We start from the raw sequence: 21,440 nt of genomic DNA on the forward strand, positions 1-21,440 counted from the left end.
TCTGGCTGCCTGCATTTTAGGAGCCACATACAGGGAAGCAGGAGGTGGAAGTGTTGCCTTTGCATTCAACATACAGTCTCTTAACTGTCCTCCCCACTTTGCTACTATAAACCAAGACCAGTGACCCTCTGTGTTACCCTCTCTAAACTTCTGCCAGAATGGGGGGGATGTTTTCAATAGCATCGAGTAAAGAAGGTATCAAGATATCAAACTGCTACTCAATCTTTTTTAATGGTTCTTGCTTCTTGCACACACAACCCCTAATCTTTAATTTCAAACAGCTGAGGCAGCCAAGTCTGAGCATTCTGAGCTTTATTTTCGTTGATTTTTGGCTTTCCCATGCTAAGCTTATTACTTACTTTTCCCAAGCCTAAATTAATACGACTTACCCAGCTGATTTAGAGTAGACTCTAAATTTTAGGGACTTCCCTGGTGGTCCAGTGCTTAACACTCCGCACTCTCAATGCAGGGGGCACCGGTTCAATCCCTAATCAGGGAACTAGATTCAATATGCTGCAACCAAGACCCGGTGCAGCCAAAACAAATAAATTTTTTTAAGAACTAAAATAAATTTTATTGCTATTTACTCCTATTCCCTTTATCCTGTGCACTTTTATATTTTTACAAAATCCTTTTAGGGTATTTGTAGTTGAGTTTCAACACAAAATGAAATTAGATGTTAGTGTGGAACTAGCTGGCTTAACCCAATGCTATTCTAGGTAATTTCCTGTTAATAAAGACTCTAAAATATAACATTTTTACCCAATTTTGAACAGAATCACTGACATATCCTTCTAAAAGTGCTATAATTTTGTGAGAATAAAGACTGAGTCAGACAGTGGCAGATGCCTCCAAAAAAAAATCACTTATATTCCAATTCAAAACATAAATTTTATATATACGAAATGCCAAATGATTTTTTTAGTGTAAGCATCAATTACATAGAAAACTAAAACAGGTATATCCTAGGGAGAAAGATACTATACTCACATGAACCTGGGAGATTTACTAAAGCCTATTCCAAGCGTTAATAGGTGAAAAAAAAAAAGAAAGTCTTTGACCGTAAGTCTGGAAACAGATCCAAAGGTAGGTCTTACTGTAGTCAACCACTACACTCAGGTGTTCACTGCTGTAGGGTTCTCAACATATGCTATTTCCACTGCTGCTCTGGTCACGCATAGAAAGATCTCCCAGGAATCACGCTATTGAGACAGATATGCATCTAAAAAATCGCCCTACATAACAAAATAATGCTCTTTCAGTCCGAATTTTGTTGGGCAAATATTACCAAGTTATAGAGACAGACAGAACCACTGCAAATGTCTAGAAAAACACGTAAGTAAAAATCAACAAAGTGGCAGAATGCAAATAAAACATAAAACTTTTAGTGACTGAAATTAAAAATAAATCCAAATGACAAATAAACTGAGACACTGAATAATTAGTAGAGTAAGGATAAGTTTTCATCCTACGACCAGATCAACAGTGATACTCCTAATGTGAGGGGGGACTGAGGCCCCCCCAGTTCAACTAATATCATGAAAGAAAGTTATCAGCAAAAACACTAATCCATTTCAAAACCAAGTATGCTCCTATGCTAAAGAGCATTGTTTCGAAGAATAAATAAAACAGACTTGACACTGAAGAGTCAGAACCTACATTACTGCCACTATAAAACTCATTCAGGATGTTAAAACAGTATGGTAAAATTTCAAATTCCTATGACTATACTTGCACAATATGTTTTTACAATGAATGTCAATCATCATCCTAAAATTGTGTACAACAGGGATTTAATGGACATTTCAAAAACTTGATGATTACATCTAAATACTATTATATATTTTTTTTTAATTTGGTAATAAGATACAAACTTAATAGAAAAAAAAAAGGGTAAAATGATAAAAGTCCTGAAAAAAATCATTCACACTTTTATGTTAATGCTTTTATTAAGGTTACGAACATAGTGGTATCAGAGAAACAAAACTTTGATAATACCTTACTGTAGCCATAGCATATAGTCAATTATCTAGAACTGACTTTCCCTGTTGGTTTTTAAAAAGCCAGAGGAATTCCTCTAGGACTTCCTGTCCCCTTCTGGGCCCATGGAAGACACATATTTTTGCTATCACAAACTCTCTCTTAAAGATTTGTTTCCATGATGCTCTTACTAGTATTCACTTAAGTTACAACTTCCAAGACTGTCGTCATAGTTTTCCAACCATTTGATAAGAGACCACTCATTCTAAAGGTGAAATATAAGTCTGTGTAACATATTTCTTTCTCACATTCTAACTATATTCATGACCAGCAGATAAACTTTCAACTGGCCATTTGAAAAGATAAGTTAAAGGATAGGATTTAACACTAAATTTTCAAGCACAATAAGATGGTTTATGTAATACACATTTCAATTCGAAGCAACGTACAGTTTCATAAAATACATTCTTAATGTGCCACAGAAATATATTTCCTTTTGTGATAAACAGATTTGTAGTCAAATCTGTTCTAAAATAGTGCTTTGTCATTCCTAAGCAAACTTGTTTACTCTTTCTTTTGTAAATATGAGTATTAGAAATGCTTTTAAATTTCTGAAGCTGATTTTTAAATCTCCTTTTAATTTACTCCAACATTCGAAAAGCTACATGGCAACTAGCAATCATCACCATTGTTATCTTTTTTTTGATACTGTTTTCCTAAAGGTATTTGTGACTGATAATTCCTAATTACTTACCAGATATTGTTCTAAATTACTCAGCCAAAAGACTAGTCATTAATCTTCACGATCATTTGATAGCTAATCTATAGCTGTTTGCAATGTTTGGAAAGCACTTCTATAAACTACTAGTTAAAGGCACTCATGAGCTAATAATAACTATGACGTTTCTTTAGCCATTACTTTCAACTTAATTGACATTCAAATTGACGAATTAGGAGATAAAAGATGAATGTAACATATCAAGAGATTAACATTATTAATCCATGTGTTAAAAAATGTAACCTATAAAATTTAGGCTGTTTTAAGTGTTAACAATGTTTAGGAAGTGGCTTTCTTTTCGTAAGCAAACATCTGTTTCACTGGATGTTATCTTCCTTCAGAAATACCAGCTGTATATGTATATGATATGCTAACTTCTAATTCTTAGGTTACCAACCTTTCCATGGTTGATACAGAAGATGTATTTTTCTTTAAAAATAGCTCAGTCTTCCCATATGAGATACCAATAAGCATAGCTCAAAATAATCACCACCACACAACAAGAAATCTTTTACAGAGACTTTGATGCAATGGCTTACAACAATAAAGGTATAAAAGATATAACAGTTAAAATCAACATAAATATTTACAAGCCTATACATATTTACAGATCTATCTTATGCAAAGTACCCTGGATACAAATTTAAATACTCTCATCAAACCTAAGCACTTAAATGCTACCCTAATACAACCTGACTGGAAGGATATCAAGCATAAAGCCTAGACTATGCTAAGAAAACCACCTAAAAGAACTACTTAAGAGGGACTTCCCTCGTGATCCAGTGGTAAAGAGTACGCCTTGCCATGCAGGAGACGCCAGTTCGATCCCTGGTCGGGGAACTAAGATCCCACATGCTGAGGGGCAACTAAACCCACGTGCCACAACTAGAAAGTGCCTCAAACTACAGAGCCCACACACTTTGGAACCTGCGTGCCACAATTAGGAAAAAACCTGCACACCGCAACTAGAAAGGAGCCTGTGAGCTGCAATGAAAGATCCCGCAGTCCACAACGAAGATCCCACATGCTGCAACTAAGACCCAACGCATCCAAAAAATAATAAATAAATTAATTAAATAAAATAGTTATGAAAACATTACATGTTCAATAACAAAGAAAAAAAATCCCGTGAGGAAAACAAGTCACATATGTAATAAGCAGTATACATTTGTCATATAATAAGCTCAAAAACATTTTTTGAATAGGTAGTATATTTTGATTATACAAAATATGGCACATTGGCATACTGACTTATTTTAAGATGAAGGAATTTGAGAAACAGTAGTTACTGGAAAGACTCTTTTATCCTCCCAGAAGCAGATCATACAAACAGCAGGTTACAGAAGAATTCTCTAATCTCCTCCTCCTCCCTGAAGCTTCTCATGTGAGAGCTGCTTTCCGTATCCCCCAGAGGAAAAGAGAATGCTTATCTCTAAGACAGAGGGATGCTGAGAGGAATCCGATTGAACAGGGCTGCTGATATTCCCCCAGTTTACTACCCTTAGTTCATACCCTTTGTCCTCCTGCAGTTTTCCATGACTTTCCACCCTTCATCAAATCTAATATAAAAACGCCCAGGCTTAACCATTTCTTTGGGTCTTCACTTCCATTTCATGTAAAACAGTAAATAAATTCACATGCTTTTCTCTTGATAATCTCTCTTTATTAGTTTAACTTTCAGGTCTAGCCAGAGACCTTAAGACGGTTAAGGAAACGTTTGTCCTCCTCTACAATTCACATGATTTAAACAGAAAACAGTATATAGTGTAAAAATCTCCCTCCTACCACTGGTCCTCACCTGCACAAGTCCCCAACAATCAGGCAATCAGTTAATTTCTTATGTACCTTTCCAGAGTATTTTTGTGCATATACACACAAATAAAAATTTTCACTTTCCACTTATTTAACTCACTAATATCCACTATACACACTGTTCCACACTTTCTTTTCTCACTTAATATACGAGGGTGAGTCCAAAATTATCCACACCCTGGTTGTAGAACTTATTGTAATTAACTTTTAGAGAAGACAAATACATCATTTTTTGACATAATCTCCTTGGTTTTCAATACACTTTGTCCATCTGTCAACAAGCTTTTGTATTCCCTCATTAAAAAATGTTTTAGGCTGAGCTTCAAGCCACGAATGTACTGCTGTCCTCACTTCCTCACCAGAAGTGAATCTTCATCCTCGTAGGGCTGCTTTCTGAGGATCAAACCGGTTTGCTAGGGCAAGATCAGGACTTATACAGAGGAAGCTTTAACACCTCAAAATGAAAGTTCTGCAGTGTCAACAGTGGGGGCAGAAGTGTGCAGACATGCACTGTCAGGCAAGATCACAACGCCCTCGGACAGCAGTCCTCTGCATTTAATCTGAAGTTTAGGCTTCAGCTCTTCAATAAACATCTCTATCCATTCAGACACACTTCTTCGCGACAAAACACTTTCTCCATACTGTGCACAAAGTATTCATAAATAACGACACCAGGTACACCCTCAGACTATAAAAAATGAATCACTGCATGCTGCTCTTCTTTCATGCAAATCACAAGTGGGGCACCCATTTTTGCTCGCACCACAGTTACAAATGAACTAACGTAACACATTCACACCTGCAGAGCAGTGACTGGGGAGACAGTAGCCGTGAATGGAAAGCACTGACAAGACAGTGTGGCCAACAGGTGTTTTCATATAACCTGAGTGCGGATAATTTTTGACTCACCCTCATATCTTGGTGAACTATCTCAGCATAGTTTTAATTTGCAGTCCCTTACGATAAGCAGCTTGAGCATCTTTTCATAAATCTAAAGTACTTTTTACTTAGTCCTCTATGATCGTGTCTTTCTTCCATTTTTCTATTAGGTTGTCTTTTCTTATCTATTTCTAGGAGCGCTTTATATATTAGGAATATTATCTTTGGTAAACAGTTTTCCTGAATTTGTCATCTGTCTTTTGATTTTGCTTATGGTATTGTTTGGGTTTTTTGGTTTTTTGTTTTTTGTTTTTTTTTTTTGTCACAAAGGATTTTGTATGTTTTAATGTAGTAAAAAATATTAGTCTTTTCTCTCTTTAATAGTTCTAGATTCTAAATTATACTTGGAAAATTCTTACATACTCCAAGGTTATAGAAGAATCATCTGTGTTTTCTTCTAGTACTTTTATAGTTTCTCCCTCCACCCCTATCATTGCCCATTTAATTGATCCATATGTTAAATTTCTGCTTGCTCCAACTTTTTCCCCCCATAGACGAATCCTCTATTATTCCAAAATCATTTATGGAATAGTTCAAGTTTTCCCTGGTGATCTGAGATGCATCCTTTATAATATACTAAAGTCTTACATGGAATTTTGTATATTTCTGGACCTTTTCATCTACTCCCCTGGTCAGCCTATCTCTTCATGTGTCAATAGTACATTTTTAAAATTACTGACATTTAGTAATGTATTTTAGTATTTGGTAGAGTTAGTCCCCTCTCATTGCTCTTTACGGAGTCTTCCTGGATATTTTTGTGTGTTTACTTTGTCTTACTTTTCCTTAATAACTAGCTTACTCTGTTTTTTCCCCACCAAAAGAAAAATGGTTAGCATTTTCTTGGGATTTCACTAACTTTATAAAATAACCTAAAGAAATGTTATTATAACTTTATGATGTTGAGTCTTCCTATTCTAGAAAATGTCTTTCCACTTGTTCATGCCTTTTTTGTTCCCTTCGGGAATGTTTTAAAGACTTTTTAAAGTAACTCAAGGTATAATTTAGACATATATACCAGATACTACTGACAGTGTACAGAATTACATGATTGTGCCTAGAATACCTGGAGGTACCAAGAAGATGCTGGCACAAGTTTGGTCTTCGTTAACGATTACTCATAAGCAAGAAAGAAAAGAATTAAGGGCAAGGGGAGATGCCATGCAGAAGGAATTTAAGAAGATATGTGTAAGAATCGATGGTGAAAGAACATGGTTCATTTAAGACACTGAGTTATTTGGAAAAGCAATAGCATTAAAGCATTTCTAGGAGTGATGAGCAATAAAAATAGCAAGTGAGCAGTGTCAACAGTGAGGAGGTACTGGACTACTGAAGGCTTTGTGAACCATGAGAAGGAGTCAGAATTTTATCATACAGGTAAGGGCAAGCTTTATGTATTCACTGCTCAAAAAGGCAACTATGTGATTTAACACAAATTAAAAACTTATTTTCAAATGGATTTGACTTGTAAATCTTATCATTTCACTCATATGTAGCTTTAAAATAAACCCACTACAAAAAACAAAAAATGGGACATACCTATATACAAACTGCCAAGGAAGGCTAAGAAAACAAATTTAAAAGTAGTACAACTGTATGTTTGTTTATATTGACAAAGACTCTCCCCTCAACCAAACTTTAGTAAGGTTCTTCTGAACCCTCGTCTCAAACGGACTCTCTGTCCTTGCCAGGCCTACAGCTCTGAGTTTCAGCAAGAATCCTAAGTCAGTTTAGAGAGAATCCCCCATCCTCAATACCTGATGACCCTGATATCTGATCAGTTCCTCATTCCCCACCAGCCTGCAGGTGATACCTAATCAGCCTGACCTGCCTTCAGCAAGAGTCCTGTTAAAGTCTGGTTAACCGGAATCTCCCCCACCCCAGATGTTTCCTCTTAATTTTCCATCCCCCGAAGCCCCTCCCCACTCCTAACCTGCTCCTTGGCTATAAAATCCCCACTTCTCCTTGTTGTATGCAGAACTGAACCAAGTTCTATAATCATGTCTTTTTTCCCCTATTATCAGAGTTCCTGAATAAAAAAACCTGACTTTACTGCTTTAACTATTATCTGACTCTGGTTCTCTTCAACTACACATATATGCATATATCTATATACACTCACATATATAAAATATATACATATGTTCTAAATTAATTTCAATATACGTTTTAAAAATTACCTCCACCAATTATTCTGAACAGAGCATTAGAGAAATCCGGGAGATGAAAGGCAAATTAACTCATTCACTCAATTATTCCTTCCTAGAATGTTAAGTGATCTTATATTCAGATGTTACATTGAACTTGCAACTTTTGGTCTAAAGTTCACCTTTTTTAATAAGCCATGCTAGTAAATATAAAAACAAACTTTACTCTTTCACAGAATGATTTTTGAACAACACTTCCTTAACACCAAGCGAGGATGCAATTTAAACAAAAGACTTCCAATCACTTAGTTTTCTCTTAATCTCTATAAATATCATCCTAATACATGGAAACATTCTAGAATTAAGTTTTTTAAAGTTTACTTTAAAAAAATATTCTTCCCTCCAACTTCTTGAAAGTATGAAAATTTCCATCTAATCAATAATCGTTCCCTATTCCACAACATGCCTGAAAATATACATGTAATAAATACTAAGTTAAGCTCATTTTGATGGGCAATACCAGATATGTTTTTAAATACCTGCAGCAATAGCTGAGATACACAGATTGTTTACTGTATACTAAGCATCTGGCATACATTGAGACAATCTTCAGAGCAACTCTAAAAAGGTAGTATAATCCACATTTTATATGCATGAGATAGGAAGCACAGTAACAAAAAATATCACACAGTTACTAACTTACTAATCTTTCCTTTTTTACAAAGATTAATCTTGACCAATTTTATTTTCTTAAGAACAATCCAGACAGGTACTCTCGTGAGAAGCTAGAATATAAACTGATGCACAATTTTTTAGATTGCAACTTAGCAATACCTACTAAAACATTTAGAAACATGCGCAGATTCCTTCTCAAATTTTAGGAATTTATCCTACAAAATAAGAGACAGGAACAGGTTCATCACTGCTCAAAAACAAGGGAAAATTCAACTACAGTGCATATGTAATACATTATAACACAACTCAATCGATTTTTAAAATATCACCTCCATCAATTTTTCCAAATAAAATTCTGGAGAATGCCACAATATGAAAAGTAAGCCTGAATCACTTACTCAGTCATTTCTTCCTAAAATTACAAGTAGTCTGACAGCATTCAGACATTACATCAAAACTGCAGCTTTTGCTCTTTACTTCTCCATAACATGATGCAATATACACACAATAATACGGAGTCATTAAAATGCCTGTAAGCAGTATATCATTAATTGAAAGAGTATTGTAAAATATCATAAAAATGATAGTTTTATAAGAAAATAATTATATGCATGTATATATTTATGCACAGAAGACTGGTAAGTCAAGTCTTATACCAAAAATATTAAGTCACGCACAGGTGATTGGATAAAAGGTGATTTCTGGATTTTGTGTGTATACATTTTTATTAGGTTCCACATTTCCTACAACGAGCACATATTCTTTTAAAAATAAAAAATCAATAAATACTATTTGTTTAAAAAATTTTCAAGGCAACGAATACTTTAGCAATAAGTATAAAATACTGACAATGCATGCAATATGAAAACTATAACTCTTGAAATTTCTTAAAAGAATATGTAGCTTTTCTACTTTTATTACACAGCCACCATAAACTCACACGTACAAACACACATATTTATAAATACCAGTTTATATCATGTGAGTTTTAAAAATACTTTCCACTTAGAGGACCTCCCTGGTGGCGCAGTGGTTAAGAATCCGCCTGTCAATGCAGGGTCACAGGTTTGAGCCCTGATGGGGGAAGATCCCACATGCCGTGGAACAACTAAGCCCATGCACCACAACTACTGAGCTTGCACTCTAGAGCCTGCATGCCACAACTACTGAGCCTGTGTGCCACAACTACTGAAGCCTGCAGGCCTAGAGCCTGTGTTCCACAACAAGAGAAGCCACCACGAGAGGCCTGTGCAATGCAACAAACATTAGCCCCCACTCTCCGCAACTAGAAGGCCACGTGCAGCAACGAAGACCCAAGGCAGCCAATAAATAAATTCATTTTTTTAAAGAAGAAACCACTTAGAGAATTCTAACAAAACTGATTTCCACATGCTTCTTACCCAACCTAAACTGTACTTTCTTTTTACATAAAATGACTGACATTTATATTCAAGTCATTTCATTAGACTGTTAACAGCAAGTAAAATCTAAAGATAATTCAGTGACTTCCCTGGTGGCATAGTGGTTAAGACTCCATGCTCCCAGTGCCTGGGGCCCGGGTTCAATCCCTGGTCAGGGAACTAGGTCCACATGCATGCTGCTACTAAGAGTCTCCATGACGCAACTAAGAAGGCAGCAAGTCGAAACTAAGGAGCCCTCAAGCCACAACTAAGGAGTCCACCTGATGCAACTAACACCTGGTACAACCAAACAGAGATAAATAAATAAATAAATAAATATTAAAAAGGGAAAAAAAGATAATTCAAACAATCTAAGATAACTAAATACTTTACCCAAATTTATCATCTGGGGGAAAATCTGAGTCAAATTATATTTTTAAGTCAACTGTAAAAAACTTTTGCTTGTTGATTATTTTAAGTAATAGACCAATTCTCCCTTGGCAATATAGGCCTAAACAAAACACAGTATCTAAACGTTTTAGTTTATCTGTTGAGAAAAAAATGTTTTTGGACAGTTCTCATAAATCAGAATGTATTAAATACTTTAACCTAAATTTCAATTTAAGAATAGATGCATTTTAACATACCAAGTGAAAACAATATCTAATTACTGAAGTTAATGTTCAGTTTGAAGCACTAAAAACAGAGAAAAAGACAAATAATAAAAAAATAGAAAACACACAAGAAAATAATGAAATTACAAAGGTTACAGGTACACATTTGTAACCTGAGACCAAAGTAACCAACGTAGTACAGATACACATAGTACAGATACACGGAGAGCCTATTACCGCTTATAAAACCTAGTTCAGCTGTTGGAGGAAAGGGATACAGTGACAAACAGCTTCTCCGCTACAAAGGTGGCAGGATATCTATCAAACAGGACAATAAAATTGCAATTGAGTTTCTTTGGCTTTTTATAGCAGCTACATGTATCCTGATGTAACTCTGCAAAGGCTATCCAATTCTGCAACATTAGTTTTTTACACACCAGTTCTTTATGAAGAACCATGTTATAAATTTGTGATACTGAGATTTTAAAGGACTGCAAAAAGGAAAAAATATGCACCACTTCAGTATTATATACATTAAAATATTTATAAGCCTTTAGAATTAGTATCTTCAGAGAAAAAAATTTGGTTCCAATAATTTCAGCAGAATTTTTATCAGCATGCTACAAATTGTTCACCTATTTAATGAATCACTTGAGCGCCATCCTAAACTTTATTAAACATTGATTTGAAGAGCCTTAGAGTGTAAGTTTTCCATTTTACTTTAAAAATAGATATCAAGGATATTAAAATTCTAAAAAAATTAACATAGCTACATTCAAATTAATTACTTTATATAAACCTTATTAAAGAGAAAAGCTTTTTAATCAATGAAGATAATTCATATAAAGAAAACTGAAAGACATTTATGAAACATTAAAGGTGAAAACCACAACAAGCAACTTGTAATTTTAAGTTTTTCTTTTCCCTCTGATAGAGTAAATTAAAGTAAAGCTTTGTTTAAAGTATACTTTAACAATAAAAAGAGAAAGGCAAAGTTTTACTTGGAAAAAATACCTTATAATGAACTTAATCAGTGTTTATTCCATTTTATAACTATAATCCTAAAACTTGAGTCAAAGACTGGTTCTAGACTCAAAGTAGGCAAAAGAGGCCTCTCCATTAACTAACTATTTTCTTTGCAAAGGTTTTAAGATCTGCTTGAAGCCATAAGTCACTGGAGTAAAGAAAAATATGAACTAATTATATATATAAATTCACACGGAAAATTTAAAGCCAGTTTTGGGTTTGTTGTGCGTAAATTTAAATCTAAAAAATACTGATTTCAGATACTTCATAAGAAAAGTGTTCTGTATTTCTTCCTTCAACGTTTTCTGTGCTCCCAGAAAGAAAAAAACATGTTCTCCTTTATGATAAAAAACGTATTAAAACAAAACAAAACAAAAACATATTAAGGCGTCTTAACTAGGGTCCATATTTAATTTACATAGAATTCTTCTATGTTCATGATGTTTTCTAAAGAATATATTATATCAGCATCTTAATGAGAAAGTGGGAAAGGGAGAATTTTATAAAAGTTAGTGAAAACAATTCCCTGTACACTCTGAGGGGCCCTCAAATTTTAGAGTGCATAAGAAGGACTTTTCTTTTTTTTTTTTTTTTTTGGGCTGCATCAGGTCCTAGTTGCAGCATGCAGGATCTTCCTTGTGCAAGCACATAGGCTTCTCTCTAGTTGTGGCATATGGGCTCTTCACTATGGCGTGCAGGGTTTTTTTTTTTTGCTGTTGTTGTTGTTGTTTATCTCTCTTTTCTAGTTGTAGCATGTGGGCTCCAGGGCACTTGGGCTCTATAGTTGTGGCCTGCGGGCTCCAGGGTGCATGGGCTCCGTAGTTTGCGGCACACAGGCTCACTAGTTGAGGTGCGCAAGCTTAGTTGCCCTGCGGCATGTGGGATCTTAGTTCCCTGACCAGGGAGAAGGATTTATTTTAAAATGCAGATTTCTAAGAACATCCCATGAGATTCAGATTAAGATCCTGAGGTGGGGTCCAGGAAGCTATAATAAGATGCACATCCCAAGTTACTCTGATGAGGTGATCCCTAAAACATACTGTATATGATTCTAACACAGGTACTTTCAAGACAGCTGCTGTGGTAACAAAGACCCAATACAGCCTTAAATAAACAAAAAAACAAACAAACAAGACAGCTGCTGCGGCTATTTCCTGGATCATTGATGAGAGAAGGCCTAGACGGTGGCATGGTGCCACATGACAGTGGACCAAATAGCCCTAAACAATGATGGTGTAGTTCTTCCTTCTCCTTCCTGAAACAAATATTTAATGTGCAACTGTCAAGCACTCAGCAATATGCACAGTTATGGGAGATATGAAGTATAAAACCTCTCATCCTGCTAATGAGAGCCTACAATTAACAGCCACTTTTAACCAATACATTTCCTATATGACACATTACTGCTCTTCTTCATGTACATTACCGACCCCCAAGCAAACTAAACAATTCCCCATGCTTTTCCCTCAGTGGCAACACCTCTGTACCTTTGCATAAGCCAATTCCTCCACCAGTGATTCTCATCATCCCAGTCTTTATTTATTTATTACCAAATTTTATTTATTACCCTTCAAGGTTATAGTCAAATGACATCCATTCTACAGACCTCTCAAAGGCCCTCTCCTTTCATTGTGAATATCTCTTCTATGACACTTACTCATTCCTGCCTTGTTTTTCAGTATATGTATTATCTCACGTATTAGAATGTAACTTCTTTCAGGGTAAGATCTGTTCCTGATTCACCCTTCTATATTTCGTAGTAAACCTGAAGGTGCTCAACTAGAAGACAGGAAAAACAAAAGGGAGGAGTGGAAAGAACAAAAAGAGGAAAGATAAAGGTAGAAAGGGGAAAAAAAGAGGTAGGCAACTGGAGTAAGAGCAAGACACAGAGTGACTGAAAATGAGCAAGAGAGCCCATGGGAGGTCTGACCAAGACAGGGGCAGGGGGAGGAGGGAGCAGAGACAAAACAAACATCAACAGAGAAAAAGGAGAGGAGGTTGGGCAGGGAGGGAGAAGGCAGGGGGTACAGAAGAGGTGGAGGAACGCTGGAGGGAAGAACAGCGAAAGAGAAGGAGAAGGGGAAAAAAGGAGATGGTGGCTAAATGGAGAAAAAGAGACATAAGCAAAGAGGCGGCAGGCTGGCTAGGCAGTGACCGAGGGCAGCACAGACTGCACCAGGTACCCACAGTCAATGCCAATGCAGGGGTGAGGCGGTGCTTGGCTGGAGATTGGGGAAGAAAGAGAAGGCAGGGGGAGAAAGGGAGTGACAAAGTGGGGGATGGGAGAGGAGGGGAGAAGGGGAGAGAAGAGAGAGGAGATGGGGAAGAGAGGAGCAGAGAGACACTTAGATACCAAGAAAAAAATTAAGTGCTGTGAATTCACACAGAATGGCATGGCCTAAGAGTACAAAAAACTGTCATAACAGTGATTTAGCTAGCTAAATCCTAAAACATATAAAGCATTTGGGTAAGTACTAAGGAGCACAAAGCTTATGCCACAAACAAACCAAAATGAAGCTTTAGCAAAGCTTGATGTATTTTAAAAAGACTAGAACCAACACAGCCACAGTATATTTTCTCAAGTGAACAGTGAAAGGTGAGGAAGTGCGTTTTTCAAGGGAAATAGTGAAAAATTAGGTAGAAATCATTTGCTTTTCTAAAAAGATTAGAACAGTGTTTATGGAGGGGAATAACATTATTTTTAAACAAAGTAACTTTGAGCATAATAAATCTAGAGGAAAATAACACCTAATGCTACTAACCATTAGAATTATCCATAGTAGAAGTAATGCAGACATGTATAAAGAGTATCATTAAGAAAGAGAAAAACTTCAAAGGTGGCAAAAGACAAAATCTTGCAAAAATCAGAAATCTAATAGCATCAAGGGTTAGAGGATGGAACATTACTTATGACCTAGCAATTCTATTCCTACTAATAATTCCTAGAGCAGAGCTATTTTCAAATTGAGGATAATTGAATTGGCAGATCATGGAATCGGTTTATTGAGGCATTATCAGCATTTTTCTATTTTTCTTTTTTGGCTGCACTGCACAACTTAGTTCCCCAACCAGGGATTGAACCAGGGCCCTGGCAGTGAAAGCACAGAGTCCTAACCACTGGACAGCCAGGAAATTCCCACCAGCATTTTTAAAAGAAAAATAATTTAAAAAAAAAACATAAGAATGCATCACTATATACCAAAGTTTAGTAAGAGTAAACATTTGTCTCAGAAAACCTCTGTTTCAGGTGTGTAGGAGGAGACACATACGTGGTCACAATCAATTTCTTACTGTGAAGCACAGTTACATGAAGTTTGGAAATGACAACTCTATTAAAACCTTCGCCGTTGAGTACCTGAGTAAAAATGAATGAAGCAAAGCTATACGTAACAAAAAACAAAACCTAGAAACAAAAGATTTGATGAGAAAAAAAAAGTAACAGAAGGGTTCACAAAGTACAATGTCACTTTTATAAAATACAAAAATAGGCAAAATGAGAGATTATATTATTTAGGAATATATTTTTGAACTTTTTCAAGAAGGGAATGATAAACACAAATTCCAAATGGTGAGTGATTAGGTTTGGGTGAGGGTGCAGCCTGTCTTTAAGTAGGGTAGTCACAATTCTTCCTTTACAACACTTCATAGCATATATGCCAGGCAAATTATTTTGGATGTAATTAATTCATTTTAAAAGCTGTATTTATACCAAACATGAAGTGACTAGGGCCTGAACTAGTATACTGACAGTAAGAATGAGAAAAAAAGGATTAACAGGAGGAATGACAGAGCTGTAACAAAGGAAAATAGTCATTTTATTCCACTTTCTGTGATTTCACTCATTAACTCCTAACTTCAGATACACACATATATTACCACATTTACCATTCCTAGTGTAGACACTGATGGTTAAGAAAAGTTTAGAAACTTCACCGAGTTTACACAACTAAAAATTACTATAAATCAGAATTCAAACCCAGGACTATCCTGTCTCCAAAGCCCATGTTCTCTTCATCACTTACACAAATGAACTGGTAACTGGATATAAATATTTAGCCATAAATGCTCAAAAGCTCAAAGATGCCTGAGATATCTCCTAGTCCAACCTTTTTGTTTTGTGGACGAGATTAGGCTACTGGCCCTAAAGAGCCTATGATTTCAGCAGTTCTCAAGCATTTTGGTCTCAGGATCCAAAGCACTGATACGTCCCCCAAAACTTTTTATTTATATAGGGTATGTCTATGACTAGTTACCATACCAGACATTAAAACTAAGAAATTTTACAAATATTAATTCATTTCAAAATAGCGATGAACCCAACATATATTAATATAAATAACATATTTTTTGAAAAATGACTTTTCAAAACAATAATAATAGTAATAATGATGATGAGAAGAGTGCTACTATTTCTCGTTTTACAAATCTTTCAATTCTGGCTTAATAGAAGATGGCTGTATTCTAATATCTGCCTTTGTATTCAGTCTCTTCCATTACCTTGTTTTGGTTACAGTATATGAGAAAAACCCATCCGCTAACCAGATATGTAGCTGGACAAGGAGGACCTCACCACCCCCTGAAATGGTCTTCTGGGCTCCCAAGGTCTTCAGGCTGTACCTCAAGAATTACTGCGCTAAAGGTTATATTCCTTTAGCCATTCTTCCTAAGGACTTGACAAACTAAAGTGTATACAGAAGTGCTGAATTAACACACAGTATGTAGAAACTGCTAAAAATCTAATTTATATAGGCACTTTCCTAACTGTGAATTCTCCCAGATATATCTGAAATCCAATCCAAATTATGAGAGACCAAAACTGAACCCTGTTTTTCTCATGATCTTTTCGAAACGGAAAAACAATACAAGCAGAAAATCAGTCCAGATTGCAACAGCCCACTACAACAGAAACCAGAATAGCTGGGCATCAGCACTAACTAAAATAAGTTAGACAAGAGGTGGCAAAGTGTTTCTGTAAAGTGCCAAGTAGTAAACATTTTAAGCTTGGGGGCCATACAGTCTCTGTTGCAAATATTCAATACTTGCAGCATGAAAGCAGTCTTAGAAAATACATTAAAAAAAAAAAAAAAAACCGAATCATTACAAAAAACTGTATCAATGCAACAGTGACATTACATACAAGGTAAATACATAGTATAGAAATGAAAAAAAAAAAAAGAAAATACATAAATAAATGCAAGTGGCTATGCTTCAATAAAAATTTATTTACAGAAACAAGTCAGGCCAGATTTGGCTCTCATGCCATGCTTGGCTGAACCCTGCCTTAGACTTAACTGGTCAGCTTAAAAATGTAGTGACTAAAAGAAAGCCATTTTATAAAATCACATCTTTGCCTCATTTAGCACTGGATTATTCTCAAACATAAATTTGTAGGGTAACATCTTCCAATATAAGATATCTTTGTAAATCTTTAAGACAGTAACACACTTTCCCCTCATTAAAGAAGGAGGAAGCAGAATGAATAACTTTTAAGTACTTTCAAATAGTTAAAAGTTATTCAAGCACCTAAAAACATCTATTTAGGAAATGACAATATATTCCAATAGAATGGCAAGATATTCCAGAGTAATAACTATGATAGTCAATAAAAACATTTAAAGATATACCAAATTTATCACTTTTCTTTATGCTCCTAGTCAATTTATAATTAATATTAATATTTATTTGTTAATTATATTCCTTCTGGGTATATATAGAAAGAGTTCTTAAATAAGATGTAAAAACCATAAACCATATAGAAACTAATAACTTTTACTACATTAATTATCTGAAATGTAAAATTTCCTCAGAAGACACACATAAAACTCCAAACATAAACAGACAAGCAACAAATTGACAGAAGAAATTCATAAACAATATAGGTAGCAAAGGATTAAGACCAAGAATACATGAAGAACTCCCACAAAATAAAAAAATGCAAATTAATATTATGGAGACATAGCATTAAAAATTCATCAAATTTGCAAAATTTTTTAAACTCTGGCCATAATAAGTGATGAGGTGATATGAAGCCATGAGAACTTATACATCACTGGCAAGAACGTAAACTGATATACCACTTTGGGAAAAGGAATTGTATTATCTGGTAATGTTTACCATCTGCATCTTACAAATCATGAATTCCACTTTTAGGAACATATAGAGAAGGAAACTTCCAAATATATACAAAATGCATCAAAGATACTCATCACCTGGTAAACAGATAAAGTCATACCATGGATACACACAACTGAGAAAATGAATACAACGACATTGGTCAATATAGATGAATCTCAAACAGTGATAAGTAAAAACATCAAGTTGCAGAAAAATGCATTTAATACAATACCATTCATATTAAGTATACACATGAAAAATAAAATTCTTTACTGCGGGGGGGTGTGTGTGTGTGTGTGTGTTTGTATAGTTAAAATATAAAAAACACACAGAAATAATGAAAACACCACATTCAGGTGAGTGGGAGAGGAGAGAGGGGTTGAAAATGGCAGACAAAGCAACTGGGATGAAGAATCCAATTTCATAAACAGTGTTAGGTACGTTATTCCTTATACCTTTTTGTATGTCTAGGACACTTCATTAATATTTTTAAACAAAAGCTATAAATAAATAACACTTGCTTAAGTTAAAAAAAAAGAGAGAGATCAGTGATTCTTACAAACCAAGTTTTTAACTGACTATAACATGAGCAAAGACAAAATTAGCCAGAGCTTTTTCTGTTTACTCAACCACCTTATGCCACTATAATAACTTCTCATCTTTGAATATTGTGCGCCACCTTGTGTTCAAAAAGCTTCAAAATACTATAAAATTCAGAGAACCCTATCTTAAAAATGGCTACTTGAAAATATACATTCCTTCATGCTGTACTATCAGGTTTCACTTTATTAACTTAAGTGCACATAAACATGACATTTGAAAACAAACTACTTTGATTGAGAAGTTGGAAATACTTTATATTTCTTCTTAGTTATTCCCGTTTTTAGTTGTTCAGTTCACTGCATTTCCAGAGAATAATCTGCTTTTTTTCCTTGATTTTACGTACATAAAATTTTATGGAAGAATGAAACTCAAAATTACAGACATTAAAATGCTAAAATACACTTTCATTTAAAAAAAAAACTTACCTTTGAATGTGTGATTGATAAGGTGTCTACCCACACACGCCAGCCACCCCACTCATATTTGACTGCATGGTAAAGCAGGATTCGGAATACGGCATATACCATTTCTGTTATTTTTTGCTCATCTGAATTCTTAGGATTAAAATAGCAGAGAGAAAGCATCCATTCTTGCCACACAGAACACTGTAGCAAGCTCCTGAAAATTAAGAGGATTTGAATTACTTAAAAAAAGAAATCACCTGAAAAAAGTACAAGTTTAAAACAAAATAACCAGTTTTATTATGTATCCAAAACAATTAATGTGGTACTGAAAGCTCAATTAACTGTATAGTGCATTACTTGTATACCTTAATGAAAAAAGCATACAGGAAATTCATTTCACAGTATTTAAAGCAATTTTTCTTAGGAAAAATGGGCTTATTCAAAGCTAGCCTTGCATATTGCAAATGCTTTCTGATCCTGCTTACCTTCTATTTTCTCTGCTGTTATTAAAAAGTTTAATCATGTCAGAAAGAAAGGCTCTGCGAACTTCCATGCTCTCTGGGCACTGGAGAGAATTTCGAAGTAGGGTCGCAATTACTTTTAGTATTTCTGTAAGACAGTTCATAAGTGAGTAAAAAACAAAACATTACAATAAATTCGTGATGTAAGGATCATCAGTATGTATATTTCAATTTCTTTCATTTTCCTGTCTAATGATAATATCCTCCTCTGTGCTATAAAAAAAATCATCTGCAGACAAGAATGACAATGCATTCATTAGAAACCATCCATGAACAAGGAAGGCATTGTTTAATTTCATCATTAGAATGTGTAAAGCTAAATTTTAAAAGGCTGTAATAAATTAAATTATAAATGAATTAAATGATGGTAAAATTGCTGGCACCTCTCCATAAATCTCTGCCAGTTAGTAAAGCTGATCTTAAAATATACATATATAATCAAACTCTCAGAAAAAAGAGAATAAATTCTTAGCCTCTTCAATAAAATTTATAGTATTCACATACTCTTTCCTTTATTATTCTGCATTTTAAAAGCTATCATGATTTTCTTTCACAATTCTAAAACTAAATTTAGATACAAAAAATCAAAAGGAAATGAAAATTTAACACACTAAACAAATAAAATTGCTACTGTAATGATATTAAATATAATCCTCTCTAAATTTCTAGTACTAAGTTTTAAGAAAAGAAATTCTTTTAATACTGAGATACAGAATTTTAGAGAAACAAAAACAGCTACAACCCTGAATTTAAAATTAAATACTATGTCAAAGTTTTACCTAATCAAAATTTGAGGAATTCTAAACCAGCATTTTGCCTAGGTTTTTGATTATGAAGCAACAAGTTCAAAATACCAAATATGAAATTACTTTATCATAAATTTAAGGATATTTTAGGAGCAATTTCTTAATTCTTCTAATGACAAATTCAAATTTTCTCTACCTGCACAAGGGTTACAATGCTGCTAATCATAATAATGACGATGGCACTAACAGCCACTAATTCTGAGGATACACTACTGTAAGACACTGTGCTATAATCCATATATTATAAATACAAATCATTAACATTATACAATCAAGGCAGATACTATTATTATCCGCATTTCAGCGATAAGAAAGCTAAGGAACACCTGAATGAATTAATTTACCCCCAAATCAAATAACTATTACGACATGTAGACAAGACTGAAAAACTAGCCATCCCATGTTTTTACACATCACATGATATTGCCTATCTTTTCTGCCAGTATAGTAATATATTTTAAAATTCTTACTTTAGTAAATCATCTTTCCCATAACTACAATAAAATATATTTTACATATTATATACATAAAATCAAGGTATTTTCCTTTTATTACTCTCTAAAGTAATGACACCACATCTTTCAGAAGGCTTAGAAAAATTAAACATGTGACATGTTTTTAAAATCAGAACTGAAGTAGAGTATCACAAACATGAACACAACTCACCACACAAATAGTAATTAAATTTGGAAATGCAACAAGCCAGTTATTTTAATATCGATAATTTTAAAAAAGCAAGATGAGAAATATACACTTTTTGTAAGTGCTTAAGAATTCTAAATAGCAAAAGAAAAGACTGTTGGGCTTCCCTGGTAACACAGTGGTTAAGAATCCGCCTGCCAGTGCAGGGGACACGGGTTCGATCCCTGGTCCAGGAAGATCCCACATGCCACGGAGCAACTAAGCTCGTGCACCACAACTACTGAGCCCATGCGCCGCAACTACTGAAGCCCGCACGCCTAGAGCCCGTGCACCACAACGAGAAGCCATTGCAATGAGAAGCCCTCGCACTGCAACAAAGAGTAGCCCCAGCTCACCACAACTACAGAAAGACCACGTGCAGCAATGAACACCCAACACAGCCAGTAAGTTGGAAAAAAAAAGACTGTTAACCAAGACTAAGTGCATAAACAATAAAGAAGACATATTTTTTCAATTCCAAACTTGGGATTCTTAACTTGAAAGTAATTTAAGATGAAAGCTACCTCCATGGTCCATGTAACTTAGTCTGACATCACTAAATAGTGCAATCAAAACGTTACCAAAAATCTGAACATATATTAAATCAAGATCTTATGCATATAATTCTTCAAAACCTCTATATAAACATTTCCACATAATCTAAGGTCAATTTGAAGTTATATTCAACATCAAACACAAATAAAACTAGTATTACATTAATGCATATAATGAAATATTTGAACAATGTGTTTTCAACAATATCAACTTCAGGTTCTTCGGTGACTTTCCTCTTAGTAGTAAAATATACTTATAAAAGTATACAATAGGAAGGGGGTGGGAGAAATGGGTGAAGGTGCTCACAGAGTACAAACGTCCAGTTATAAGGTGAGTAAGTTCTGTGGATATAATATATAACCTGGAGACCACGGTTAACTATACTGTA

The 21,440-nt window shown here is 34.7% G+C and overlaps 1 protein-coding gene across 6 annotated transcripts in view; it reads right to left on the reverse strand.

The window, feature by feature from the left end:
• LRBA (LPS responsive beige-like anchor protein) overlaps nucleotides 1-21,440 on the reverse strand; it is a 687,888-nt gene that overhangs the window by 531,911 nt on the left and 134,537 nt on the right. For all 6 annotated transcript variants that reach the window (XM_057725704.1, XM_057725703.1, XM_057725702.1 and 3 more), the window contains 2 exons: nucleotides 18,975-19,098; nucleotides 18,511-18,703 (listed from right to left, as the gene is read on the reverse strand). In XM_057725704.1, coding sequence (XP_057581687.1) covers nucleotides 18,511-18,703; nucleotides 18,975-19,098 — 317 coding nt within the window. The remainder of the gene's footprint in view (nucleotides 1-18,510; nucleotides 18,704-18,974; nucleotides 19,099-21,440) is intronic.

This window comes from Hippopotamus amphibius, chromosome 3 (assembly GCF_030028045.1).
Source record: "Hippopotamus amphibius kiboko isolate mHipAmp2 chromosome 3, mHipAmp2.hap2, whole genome shotgun sequence".
Classification (NCBI taxonomy): domain Eukaryota; kingdom Metazoa; phylum Chordata; class Mammalia; order Artiodactyla; family Hippopotamidae; genus Hippopotamus; species Hippopotamus amphibius.